General features: G+C 34.2%; 1 protein-coding gene across 3 annotated transcripts in view; it reads right to left on the bottom strand.

Moving 5' to 3' along the window:
• Positions 1 to 1,033: 1,033 nt before the first annotated feature.
• LOC122715326 (dystroglycan-like) overlaps positions 1,034 to 14,383 on the bottom strand; it is a 106,171-nt gene continuing 92,821 nt past the window's right edge. For 2 of the 3 annotated variants that reach the window (XM_043937430.1, XM_043937429.1), the window contains 13 exons: positions 13,004 to 13,216; positions 11,322 to 11,450; positions 9,102 to 9,227; positions 8,567 to 8,956; positions 8,388 to 8,483; positions 7,391 to 7,861; positions 6,274 to 6,806; positions 5,962 to 6,157; positions 5,740 to 5,901; positions 5,433 to 5,669; positions 5,150 to 5,339; positions 4,386 to 5,066; positions 1,034 to 4,299 (listed from right to left, as the gene is read on the bottom strand). In XM_043937430.1, the coding sequence (XP_043793365.1) occupies positions 4,076 to 4,299; positions 4,386 to 5,066; positions 5,150 to 5,339; positions 5,433 to 5,669; positions 5,740 to 5,901; positions 5,962 to 6,157; positions 6,274 to 6,806; positions 7,391 to 7,861; positions 8,388 to 8,483; positions 8,567 to 8,956; positions 9,102 to 9,227; positions 11,322 to 11,450; positions 13,004 to 13,216 (3,648 nt within the window). In that variant the 3' untranslated portion in view covers positions 1,034 to 4,075. The remainder of the gene's footprint in view (positions 4,300 to 4,385; positions 5,067 to 5,149; positions 5,340 to 5,432; positions 5,670 to 5,739; positions 5,902 to 5,961; positions 6,158 to 6,273; positions 6,807 to 7,390; positions 7,862 to 8,387; positions 8,484 to 8,566; positions 8,957 to 9,101; positions 9,228 to 11,321; positions 11,451 to 13,003; positions 13,217 to 14,383) is intronic. The other variant, XM_043937432.1, reaches the window with a different exon arrangement.

Raw genomic sequence — 14,383 nt, 5'->3', positions numbered from 1 at the left:
AATTATAAATGAAATATTGCATAATGTTGCATAATGTAATGTTTTATCGTAATAATTTAAGGCCTTATCAATTATTTGTATTTTATTTCGGATTTCATATAAAATTAGAAAATATTTATATGTATATTTTTTGCTATTGCTTATATGAAATATAAATATAAGAATCAAATTAAAAAACAAAGTAGCAATTAGATATAAGAAAAAGTGAAAATAGATTTTGTTCTGAAAAAAATCGAATATAAAAAAAACATTTGTAATGTTTTTCGATTTAAATTAAAATAAAGAAGAGACGAGTATCGAATTAAATAAATAAAATTAAAAATGAGGAAATAATATTTCTTGAAATTTTAAAATAGTTCAACATTCTATAAAGAATCTTGAAACTTCACTTTGCCATTGGCAAAATATATTCATTATACACAAAATTATAATCAATTTTATTTACTTAATAAATGTATAATAAAGATAAATAAAGCCTGGTATTCTAAAATGATTTTATTAACTCTTAACTTTACACATGTTTAATATGCAGTACTTGTCAGAAATATTTGTATATGCGTGTATCTGTGTATGTGTGTGTTAATCAACGTTCTTTTATTTATCGTTGACGATATCATTCGAAAAGATGACCGTTAACAAAATACGATATCTTTTCGATCGTAGAAATCGAAGGAAGGACATTTTTACCTGGCCAAGCTCCTATCCAGAATTCTGTTGAAACGAATAACGAACAAAAATAATTTTTGATAAGTATTATTCTTATGTATATACCTTTATGTATATAAGAAATTGTTTATACGTAATGTGATAATTTCTCCTTTCTCGTTTCTCTCTTTGAAGTGGAACTTTTTTGTTTATTCATGTCCTTTAGGAATCAATCGAATTCTACAATCTTTATTTTATTTCCTTGTCATAATTTTTTTCGTTTCTTCATTGTTGTTTCCTCATTGTCTTTTGTACAAAATACTTTCGAATCACCCTTCATCTTTGTTTTTCGTAGGACAAAAAAGAAACCGAATTTCTTAAAGTTTTCTAGATGACAATTGTTTTCTTATTTTCATTTTCATCAGACCTAACCTCTTTTTTTCTTTACATTTTTTCTTCTATTCTCCGTATTTTATAAATATCGTACATATTTATCATACATATTCGTCGTTTCTGTCACAGTAACACAATTGTAGCGCATGAAAATTACGCGATGATATGATTAAAAGCATGATATGAATTCTCTTGCTTATCGCAGGTCACAGATCAGAGATTCAGAAAGTTGTCTTTAAATGGTATTTCGCAATTGATTATACACGATTGATATATTCTCTTCCACGATTCGAGCTTCTTTTATTTTCATTTATTTTCTTTTCATTGTATATTTTTTTTCTCTTTTGTAAAAAAAGATTTCAATTTTTTTTTTTTTCTTTTTTTTAAAGATAGCTCGAGCATGGTTTGTCTCGTCGATCCATGACATTTTAATTTTCTTGAACAGTTGATACATTAAAACATGATACAAAAATAGAAAATACTCCCGAGATTTCTAATTGTGATATATCGCAACGAGTTTGTAATATCTTGTTCGTTTCATGAGAACGCAACGTTACTTCATGGAGTAAAATACCTATATCTATTCGATATTCTGCGATAAACAAGACACGATGAAAATGAATTCAAGAGATAGTCGCATGTTAATATACTTACATCTTCTACATTATAAAGATGTGAATTAATAGTATTATATATTATATTGTAATTTAGCTTGCATACGAAACATCCGTTTATCATTCTACATACACAATTATCATCATTCATACCAAGTTTTAATAGGAGTGACCCCAAATTTGTAGATTTATTAACTACCTATTCATTTTACGAAAAAGTGAATGAACGGAGCCTTCAAATTCGAGGTACGCGAAAGATATCATATTTTTTTCTTTTTCTTTTCTATTCCCTTTTTTCATCTTTTCTTTCGATTTCTCGCATTATTTCCTTCTTCTTTTAAAAAATATCAGGAAATTATCGAGGTATTGAAGAAACGGCAATGCGTACATACCCGTATCCCACGAAAAAAATTACAATTCATATTTTTTCTATTTTTTTTTTTTTTTAATTTATTCATTCATTGAAATTAGTTAGAATTCTTCTTTGCAACAGAGCAGTTTGATAGATTATAAAATTATTCTTATAAAAAAATGCGTATGCGCCGAAGGATGTACGGGTTTACGCCTGTTTGTATATGTTAAAAAGTAGGTCTTATTACTTTGTCCTTCTCTCCTTTTGTTTCATCTTATTTAATCCCATTTTTTTTTTTTTTTTGCTTTAATTAGTTAGTTTTTTTTGGCTTGGTAACTATATAAAATCTAAATTAAAATTAAGTTTTCAACAGATTTAGAATTATTAAAAGATAAAATTGTTTTTCAAGTTTTATAAAAAATAGAAACAAAGAACTTTAAATAATAGTCACGGAATATAGTTATAATTAAAAAAAAAAAAACAATTTCTTGTCAGATTGTGCGTAAAACGAGTAGAAAGCCCGTTGTTGCGAATAAAAATAAAATAAAATAAAAAAATAAAAAGAGCAAGACAATGTAAATGCTATATTATATGAGGTGGATCTGGCAGTGTTTTCGAACATTGATCTAAGTAACTGCAGCAGACTGTCTATCGAACGACAAATAGGTAATATACATATTTATATATATAATATATTTGTATATATTATCATTAATTTTTCTTTTATTTTGCATGGCCTACAGTGCCAATGGAAGCATTTTGCTGTCACTCTGCAATGGCATATCGCGCAAACAGATATACACGATTAAGTTACGTTTTTTTTTTTTTTTTTCTTTAAAAAAATCTTCACGTTTTACTAAGTTAATCGTTTAAGTCTGACAATCGATTGTCGGATGGGTCAGTTCAATAAAATCGTAGAATATTTGAAACTGATATTCGTTTCCTTTTCAATATTTCTTCCTCTTATAAAATGGATAGTATAAAAAAAAAAATCTTGAATTACTAGCAATAAAACTATCTCATCCGACGACGAATTATCATATTTCTTTTTTTTTTTATCTGGCAGCGTTATGCATTATAGGTACGTTGTAAGATTCGTTAAGTCGATAGTCTTTGATACTTGGAGACCGCATGTTTTTCTTTTTCTTTTTTTTTTTTTTTTAAACAATTGTGTTAAGTCATAGAACCATTATATGTATTTTCATCATTCACAGCAGGATACCCTTATTGCTTAAAAAATGGCACTGATATTACTGAAATATTTAACGAGTATCATTGCTGCATATACACATTGGTTCTTTTTCCTATCCTCATATTATCAAGTAAAATACATTTCGCCCTAAACGACTTGGCTGGTTCTACATGTTTCATAAACCTAAAACCTAAAATATCCGCTTACCCGGTCAGAGTAGTGAATCATTCTCTCTCTCCCTCTCTCTCTCTCTCTCTCTCTTTCTACAGTTTGAATTCGTTACGAAAGGCAACGCGTGATTTGTAATCCCATACACTCCCTAGAAAAAGTTTCCCGTGAAATTACAAGACGGTCGATAATGACAAAAGTACATTTGTTAAAATAAAAATAAAATGAAGAAGAAAAAGAAAAGAAATTTATGGATGATTTCCCTCTTATTTCTTTTCTTTCTCTTCCTTTAAATACCGCGGATAAATAGCGATAAATGAGTACATACATATATATATATATATATATATATATATNATATATATATATATATATATATATATATATATATGTAGATTATATAATAAAGTAAATAAAATGGGCGTGACTTTTGGTGTGAATTCTCATGAACAGATCTTTCATCTTCTCTTGTATCGTAATACCGATATATTATATATTGATATTGAATGCCGGGACGAACGAAAGCATTTTTTTTTTCTTTTTTTTTCTTTTTTACTTAAGATTGTTGTATACGTTCAGAGATCCGCAGTTGTCGATTTTACCGGCAAGCTGAGATTTTTTCTGATAGTTAGTTTGGTTTTGCGCGTGAATTGGGGAGTCTCCGAGCATCGCTAACATATATTTGCGCGTAGGCGAATGAACCGTATTTTGTTAGGGAGGTACGTATGGAGGTGGTTTTCTGTACGTAGGAGTGGGTTTAGGACGATTCTGACGGTTAGTGTCGCGGTTCGTGGCGAATGGTGGAGGTGGTTGGTACGGTTCTTCGGAATTCTCCTTTGGCAACATTGGTACATCTGCACCGTCTTCGGCTTTTTGATATTCGGGAGGTGGTAACGGTGGTTTCTCTTCTTTTAAAATGACAGGAGACTTGTTACCTATAATACATGAAAATATGATAAAAAAATATGATTGTTAAAAATATGACATATTCTTAATAGATGAAAATTTATAAAATATATACCTGGATCTGGTTTTTCATCCAATTCATCTTGGAAAATAACCGGTATTCCCTTGCTACGGAAACTTTGTCTTTCGTCATCTTGTTCGCTGACACTCATTTTCCCACTACGCCTTCGTCTATAAAACACGCATGCAATGATGCCTGCTAAAATGAGCATTATGGCGATTATTATAGCTGGTAGGACGAATGTGATAAGATAATCATCGTGGAACGCCCCAACTGAAGTGGAATCGTCCACTGGTGGAACATGATTGTCACGCGAATGAACATCTGTTAATTCGCCAAGACAAATGCCCATAGGAATCACAGTGATTTGTTTAACAGGGAATTTTAAACCCATGATCTCAAGGACTTCATCTGTAACGGATCGACGATCATTATCACTCTTAACAAGCACTGAACGCAATCTGCTAACTTCTTCATGCGCGCAATACGAGGTAGGCAAAGTTCTGTTGTGCCACGTGATTACTGTGCTACCATTTGATATGCTATGCAATGAGATTGCATTAGTATCTTTATCTTGGTACAAATCACGTAACTTTTCAATAAAATTGCGCTTTTGAAGAGCAGAATGTGCAAATGATTCATATGGGATATCCAATGTCATGGAAAATTCTACTGTGTGTTGCATAAAAGGAGCAGAATGAACCACAACCACTAGGCCATCGGTGGCGCTTGCACCTATAACAAATAGAATAAAATGTTACAAAAAATATTCATTTGTTATATATAAAAGATAGATATAGTCAATTCTGATACATTACCTTCTTTGTCAGTAACTACTAATTGATATTCTTTACGTCCAACGTCACTACGCATTGGTACTCCATAAAATTCTTGATTTTTACTATCGAATTGCAACCACTCGTATGGCGGAATAGGTTTGCGTTCAATAGTTAGAAGAGACATTTTCATGTTTCTTGCGGAACCATCTTCTGCATCGTAAAAAGTATCCTAGAGTAAAAATTTATATAAAAAATCATTTATATCAAAGTGTATATTATGTAATGGGCTTTTTTTATATAATAATGAAATATGATGTAATACCTCTGGTACTTTAAATACAAGTAATTGACCAACAGTGGCATTGACAAGATCCACTTGATTTCTTGGTAGTGGCGGGAAATTTGATTTAGGCTCCTGCGTGGAAACTTTTGGCACTTCTGGACGGGTCATATCTTCGCATTGCCCAATGCCTTGATAAACTACTCGTTTTACTCTAATTTCAGGAAGAAGAACATTTCTCAGCGAAGAACTAGGATCACCATTTCTATCAATCAGAACCTAATCCACAAACATGGAATTAAATTTTTTATATTATCTAAAACAATAGCAAAATAATAACTATATTTACATGTAATAAATCGTTGATATAATCTTTAGGACAATCGCTGCTTCTAGGCAAACTATCATTGGTCCAAGTGAAAATCGCCTGATCGCGATCGATATCGACTGATCTAACAGTAATATGTCTGGTATCGCTATCTTCATATAATTCGGCTATACTTCGAATTACCTACAAACCAATAAGAATTGAATATATACTAATATAAGCTATATTATAAGAGATAAATACCTTTAGCTCCCAATCTACGTCTGTAGGAAATTCAGTTCGCTTATCGATCCTTAAATATATACTAAATTCATGATTTACAGTCCGACTAAGCTTGTGCTGCTGTACGTGAATATCAAGTCGATCTGTCACATTTAATCCCTCGCTATCGGCAGCTACCAATTCGTAGGTCCAGGTAGAAATATCGTTCTCTAGTGGCCTATGTAATAATAACTAATTATAAATTGCGAATTTTATTGCAACGAAATTATTATTGTTAATGACAATTCATTCACCAATATTATTTCTAACGAAATATTATTTCTTGGTGCTTACAATCCATAAACTTCCTGTGTTTTTTGATTAAACTGCAACCAGTGAGTGGATTTTAACGGTGCACCCTGTAGATATAAACTTAGTCTCAAATTCCTGGTATCTCCATCTTCTATATCGCTAAACGTATTGGCAGGTATGACATAGCTTAACGGTTTTCCAGCTGTGACAGGTATTTTCTTCAATCTTCTATCTTGTTTAGGTACAAAGTTGTGAACTTCGTACTCGGTTTCCGTGATAACTCTAGCTGGTTCAGTAGCAGCGCTGGTCGGCGCTGGAGTGGTAGTGGTCGTGGTGGTGGTTGTACTGGCAGTGGTTGGAGCCATAGTGGTAGTAGTAGTGGTGGTGGTGGTGGTGGTTGTTGTGGTAGTTGGCGTTGTTCTCATCTGTGTCGTTATTATTGGTGTTGTAGTTGTAGTGTTATAGAATGTAACGTATGCTGTAGTTGTGGTTGTGATTGTAGTGTTCGCAGGTACTGTGACAGGTAACAGAGTACTGGATTGTTTCGTCGAGGTCATAGACGACTGTTCTGTCGGCTGGAGGCAGAAAGAAGATATTTTAATATTGTAAAAAAAAAAATTAATTATTTGTAAAGTCTCGATGCATGAAAGCATCGTGATTAAAAAATTGATAAGATCTTGAAAACTTGATCAGAAAATATTTGATCATGATATTTAGAAAATAGTACGAGAGAATCGTGCAAATTATCATTTTAAACATAATTTTCAAGTATGAAAGAAAGACAGAAATATTTGAAATAGTTTTTCAAGAAACAACGTTCCTTTTCTATGGTATTCATTACGGTTTGTATGAATTATTGTTGGTACATCCCACTTTAAAATGACTCGCATGTACATGACGCTATATTGAATTACACTTCTAAGTATAACTTTCTAATTATCATCTACGTAGTTCCATAACTAACGACAATGAGCAAAAGATATCCACACGATTCTTAACGCACGTTGCATCATTTAAAAAAGAGGAAGATGGCTTAGGTTTGGGATGTGATACAACGACCTATCGTTTGGCATACTAAAGCGACAGACTAACGTAAATCGATTCTATGCATAGCATGAACTATCGTGAACAAACGAAGCTTGAAGCATTGAAGCATTACCTCTTCCGTAGTGACATTAATGGTACCACTGGTCACATCCGTTTCCGTCCTTTCGACAACAACAGTGGTAGGGATGGTTCCAGTAGTGGTAGTGGTGGTAATGGTGCTAGAATGGGGTACAATTACCGAAGGGGGGATGGTGGTGAGTTCTGGTATAGTGACAGATGAGACATTTAAAGAATCAGTCTCCGTGTATCTGGTATTCTTCGTTGTCTCTTCGATCGTTATCTCCGATTTCTCCGGTGGCTCGGTCGATGGAACAATGATGGTCGGCATAATGGTTGCTGTTGTTGTATCTGCTATTGTTGTACTCGTTGTTGTGCTAGTAGTAGTACTAGTGGCCGTTGACGAGGGTGGTTGTTGAGTTGTTGTTGTTGTTGTTGTTGTTGTTGTCGAAGTAGTTGAGGTAGTCGTCGTGGTGGTGGTTGTTGGAGTTGTTGATGGTGGTGATGTAAGTTCAGTGGTTGTTGTCTGCGAAATCGTTAGTAGATGCGATGTACGGCACGAAAAACTTTGTTAGTTACATTATGAAGGGAGCGAAGAAGATGTAAATACAAAAAGTATAAAAGAGAGAAAAAAAAATATATGTATATATATATATATATATATATATATATAAAGTATATGCTCTTCTTTCTCTTTCTTTCTTTCACTCTCTCTCAGGCTTTCGTTTCTGGTTTCAACAGAGATACTTCGCATTACAGCGCTTTCTATACATCGATCGATACCGCCTAAACGGCATAGAAAATGGCATAAGTCGGCATTGAACACGCAGTACCCACAGCTATACTATAAGGTATTTTAAGCGCAACGATTCCCTTAAGCGATTGGCATGGCGAATGAAGGACAGAGACATAAGAATTTTCAACGAAAGCCAGTTATATAGCGATGTTCTTTTTGCTAATTTTCTTTTTCAAATATTTTTTCTTGATTTAGAAAAAAGAGAATCGGTGACGACTTCATCACACGACTCGATTAATTTCGATCTTATACTTACAGTTGACATGGCGTCTGTAGTGGTTCTGTTCAATACACTCTCTATTATGTCTGGATGAGTGTCGGGTATTATAAGATCATCGTTATCATCTTCGGTCTAAGATATAAATAAACTTTGTTAAAATGGAATAAAGTAATTTCGATTATTCGCTCGTATAAATTCGTATAAATAAATCTTACGTTCCAATCGATAGGTTCCTCCCCATGGTGATGCCTGTGAGGATGTTCCGGGGCAAGATTTTCCCTAGGATTAGTTTCGGGCATGAACGTTGGCTGTACTTGCGAGTCATCCCCATCCTCGCCGTCCTCTCCATCCTCACCATCCTCGCCATCCTCGCCATCTTCACCATCGTATTCAATATCATAATCGTAACTGTCGTAATCCGGATTACTATAATGTCCGGAACCGCTCTCTCTTCTGCTTCTTAGTAACAGGCTCGATTCCGTTTTAACGCGCCATAATAGGACCGGAAGTTGCATTACTTCCGCCAGAGTGCCATCCTTCGCTTGTTCTCGCAGATGTTTCACCAAATCTGTCTGGTGTCTCCATAAATGACCGTCACAACCGACCTTTGTAATTCAAATATACAGAATGGTTATTTTAATTGGTAATTAAAATCTCTTTAAAAAGGAAAAATAGGCGAGGCGTGAAGATTAAAAATTGTCGAATAATAAAAGAGAGATGATTAATAAAAATTAATTATAAAAATCTTACCTGCCATTGGACTGCCGTGAGATGTTTCTCTTTCCGATGTTTCACGTTTCCAGGCCCGCTAAGGATCACCGTGGAATCAGCGTTGAAATTCTCTTTGGCGTTTTGCGGATGCATCGAAAATGCGCTCTGAAATTCGAATCCAATGTGAATCGAATGATGAATAAAGAAGGGGAATTTACGCGAACAGTAAACAAGAAATTGCAAAAAGCAGGTAATAAAGGAAATACTTATTCATAGATCTTGATTTCGAATAAAAATGGATTTTTAATCGTTTCTCTTTGAGGGGAAAAAAATTCCGTGACGCAATTAAGTCACCTTCAATGGGAGATAATTCAATTCAATGTAATCGAATTGATTATTCCGATGAAATGGATTCCATGCAATGAATTCGATAAGAATAGGATTACGTCTCTTCTTTGCTAATACATTTGAATATATAAATCTTAAAACTTGAAGAAATTTAATAAATTTTTTTCAATTCTTCTATATTAAAATGAAAATCCTGATATAAAAACTAGAATCAAACAAGTACGAAATTTAAAAATTAACTTTCCGCAACTTCCTCGAAAAAAATCCCATCTTCATTCTTTTACTTCATCTAACTTCAATTTTTCAACGAGAAAAATCTTAAAGAAAAAAAAAGAAAAAAGAAAAAAGAAAAGGAAGAACTGAGAAGTTCACTCATCCAGGTGATATTGGACGAAATAAGAGAAAAGAAATCGGACAATGTCGCTTCTGAAATCCTACGAATAATAGTACACGGAAGAAATAAGGAAGAAAAATTCTGTGGCACGAAGGAAGAAGGTCTGGCTTTCGTATATACGTGTCTATGTATATAAAAGATATATAAAGAGTAACGCGTTCTTTTCCTTCCCGTCGCGATTAAATTAATTAAGTATTGCACAACTGCCGCGCGGAAAGAAAGAACGAAGGCGGGAAAGTTCAAAAGGCGTCCAATTTATGCTCGACGGAACCTCCTCTTTCTCTCTCTCTCTCTTGACGTGGATACTTTTTAAAAATTTACTTGAACATTTATTATGTCGGGACCGCGATGCATCTTCTACTCCACAACAGCGGAATAGCTTTGTAAAATTTTTCTAGTCGTAAAGAAAAACTCGTATTCGCACGATGAACTTTTCATCAAATATTCTTCGTGGAGGCGAGATGAAATTGGGACAACCTCCCTCGCAAAATTTCTCATATTTCTGCCCTCCCTATCCCGAATTTAAACTTTTTCTCAGTTTCGGTTTGTTAATGAACAAAATGCGAAAATCGTGACTCGAGTATTTCGTTTCGCGTGAAAATATTTTATCATTTCAGGAATTTTCTTTGTTCTTCTTTAAGGATGTTTAGAGATGTTTTTTTTTAAGAGAGAGAGAGAGAGAGAGAGAGAATTAGATTGTTATAGATTTTGTAATTTTTAATTAATTTTTCATAAGTTGTTTAGAATATTTAAAAATCTGGAACGATTTCAAACTTAGAAAAAGATTTGAAGTAAACAAAATTATTCTAAAGCTTAAGGTTATAAAATTTATAGTTGATTTCATTTGCTAGGTTTCGATTATGTTCAATAATAATGATGATGATAAAAAAGTATAATATGCACGTATTGTATATCACGTATCGTATGCTTCGATACTATAAAGTCAGCAATATCATTTGATTCAATGGAATTCAATTGACGTGAGCGAAAAAATAAGTTGAAACACTATCGACGACTGCTTTAAACTTTAGAATTTCGTTCAAAGAATTCGAATTTGTCGAAAAGTAAAATAACACAATTTTTTCCTAAATATTGAATTCACAACAATACTGAATTCTATACGATTTTATAAGAAGAAGAATAAGCAAATAAACAATTGGAAAAAATTATCACTCGTGACGAGCATCATAGTGCTGTAAAAAAATTTTAAACAGTCATTCATATATCTCTCAGATTTTAAATATCCCTTTAACAATCCTTTTACCCTCTAAAATATCTTCCATCCAAGAAATATTATACAACGTTCGTAGTACATCATGATAAATCTTCTCTATCTTCCAGTACATCTTATATCCTTTTCTCCAAAAAATACTCTAAACTTGTATCATTTACATCATCCTATCGATTTCTTTTCATCGTTGAAAAATTTTTTACAAATTTAGAAAGACTATAAATAATTTAAATCACACACCACTGTGATTCTCAGCTCATCGAGCTCATGCAACAGTACCACGTACCACGTGAAGTCCCAGAAATCCTGCGAGGTTCTCGATGGTGTTGACTCGCGTGACCGGCGTGAGGTTGTCGAACTTTGCGTCCAACAGTATCGTCAGCAACGTCTGTTCCTCCCCTTCGTTGCAGTGTGTCTAAAATCAGAAGCGTCCTATTTCAGTTGGTTGGCTCGGGCCGAAACGAACGGTGTCAGTGTGCGAAACACGAGGAATTAAGGCCGTCCACCGACGAGGATCCGAACAATACCATTCGTGGCGATGCGCAATACGGTCGGCTATCAATTGGCATCAATCAGCATCGTCTACCAGGCTAATTTCTGGCGGAAAGATTTAACCGATGTGTTATACGCCGATGCAATCGTGCCGCGCAATCTTTCCACGATGCACGCGATTCGAATAAATTTTTCTTTACAGGATCTATTCTTTTTCTTCTTTTTCATTTTTTTCCCTTTTTCATTCGATCTTATCATTCTTTTGTTGAAAGTTGTACGTATCTGAGGTGATAGATAAGCATTAAAAATTGCATCGCATAATTTAATCCAGTTAACGTTTTTCCATTTTCCAATTAATTGTATTTTCTTATCGTTTCGATCAAACAATTTCAAAGGTTCGAGAGAAGATATGAGAAGATCGTTCTTCCTGCGACAAGTTTAAATTATTTTCTTTATTAATTCTAAACGCATTTCGAATTTTCGAAGCGCATAGCGTAAAGAATCGTAAAGAGCGTAAAAATCAATGTAATATTCCGAGCTGACGTTGAATTTACTTGGATAAAAAAAAAAATTTCCACTTTGCAATCGTTTCGCACTAGTCTTTGAAAAAAAGAAACGAGATTTCGTAGGCGAAAAAAACGACGAATCAAATTGCCCGAGTTGACGTAACACGAATCCAGTGACGAATATAATCGAATTTCTCTCCGTTTAATCGATCGAGCACGGCGAAACGGAGCGGCGCGGCGCGTTTCAAAAATGGCGTTGACCGATTCAGAGGTTAGGTTCCGCTCGTGGCGGAAGGATAAACGCGATAATTCGTCCAACGAGCGATTTAACGAGCGCGGGATTCGGGCCAATTAATTATCGAGCTGGCGAAAATCGGGCGGATCCGATTAAAACGATCAACGTGTCGCGCAAAAGTCAATCCCCTCCGGTATGCTTGTTGCCCTCGATCGGCGAAACCGATTAACGTGCTAATTGATTTACCGCTTCATTAACAGCTTCGGCTGGATCCACCGAGTTTAGCATCAAACCGATCGGTCATCGATTCAATGATCGCAATTATTCGCGAAGAATGAAAAGACCCTAAAAAGTTTCCTTTTTTTTAAAATATTTTTCATTACTGGAAAGAGAATATATCTAGACAGCGAAGAAAAATTTTATCTTTTTCTAGATAGATTCTTTGGTGTTATTTTATTAATATAAATTCGAATACTGTTTTTCTCTTGCTTGCAAATTTCCTACCCGAAGATAAAGATAAATCACCGTTTCCAAATAGAATTACTCGTCGTAGACGGCCAACAGGTTGCAAGTTCTCACGATTAATTCTCTGCAATGGCAGGGATACCTGTTGTAGGAGTTCAGGAGTTAGTTGAATCGTTGCCAATCGAGCGCCTATCACCGTTAACGATAAGCCTGGCAAAGGTGCAAGAGAAGATTTTTCGATCGGACGAAGTTAGCCCGAGGAAAACTCACCTTTCCGTCCCTGTGCTTCAATTCCTCGTGCTTCTCGGGGACCACTTGCACGACGAACAGGTCCTTCGTAGTGGCGACGTCGTCCTTCGGCACCACTTTCACGCTCAGCCGACGGCTCCCCACGTCCTTCTTCGTCGGGACGCCCATCAGGGTCGACGCCGCGTCGTCCCAGTACAGCCATCGAAGTAGCTTGTTCCCGCTCGTGTCGAACAACTGGTTTTCCAACATACGTTACATATAGATCGAACGTGAGAACCATGAACTTTCGATAGAATTATTATTACACGCGTAATTCCATTCCATTCGAATTAAATTTCACGGATAATTGGAGATAATTCCTTTTGATTCACTGTGAATTTCTACTAGCAGAGCGAGATAAATTGTCGACGATCAGACGGAAACTTTTTCTTGGTTGGGATATTAAATAACTACGATTACGTTTGACGAAATTAATAAAATTATGTAACTCGAATTCGAATTAAGTAAATTTAATTTGGTTTAGATTCAATTATTTCCTTGTTATCGAACATGAATTTAATTTTACTTACTAGAATTTATAATTCAGTTGTTGTAAATTTATTTATTTATTTATTTATTTTTTTTTTTGATTCGATAAGTAGAAATTAAATAAATGTACTTCATAAGTTTAATTTAGAATCATTTCGTTCATTTCGTGTAATACAGAAATATAATTTTTCTTTATTTCTGTTTCAATTAACAGACACGAAAACAGAATTTATTTTGAAACAATCTCTGCTAAAAACAATCTCTACATTACTCTTGGAAATACCAATGTGTAAAACAAATATGATTACGTAACGTATTTGCATGAATCGTCGAAACGATTGCTCAAAATTGCTGGCACAAGAACAAATACAATTCACGAAGCATGCGTATTAAAAATAAAATTGGGAAAAAATTGTAAAAATAAGAAAAAAAAAAAAGAAAAATATTTTCGAATTCTTCTATTTAGATGAAACACGAGACGAGACATTCTCTCAACGCTGGATTTATCCATCGTTGCAATTTTAACCCTGTGAAATTTCATCGTTGCTTCTCCAAACAACATTGGGAACAAAAACAAGGCGATCTTTCATCTCAGACGCAATTTTTATATCCGTCGATGCCATTTTTCCTTCGAAACGCGCTGCTCGTTTTTTTTTTTTTATCGTGGAAAATAAAATGGCTATTGACGATCTACTAAACGAGAAGAGGATATAACCGCTGTGGTGCCGATTACATTCGGATTATCGAACTTTTATTGAGCATCGTCGATTCTTTTTTTTTTTTTTTTTTTTTTTTTGATAGCCACCAATATCGAACACGTGTGGAGTTGGATATCGATTGAAAATAAATTCCAAATCTGTCGTCACATTTGTA

The sequence above is a fragment of the Apis laboriosa genome, unplaced genomic scaffold (assembly GCF_014066325.1).
Source record: "Apis laboriosa isolate Shangri-la unplaced genomic scaffold, ASM1406632v1 scaffold34_cov151, whole genome shotgun sequence".
Classification (NCBI taxonomy): Eukaryota; Metazoa; Arthropoda; class Insecta; order Hymenoptera; family Apidae; genus Apis; species Apis laboriosa.
Note: the sequence above shows the minus strand (reverse complement) of the source record. Positions and strands in the feature narration are given on the sequence as shown.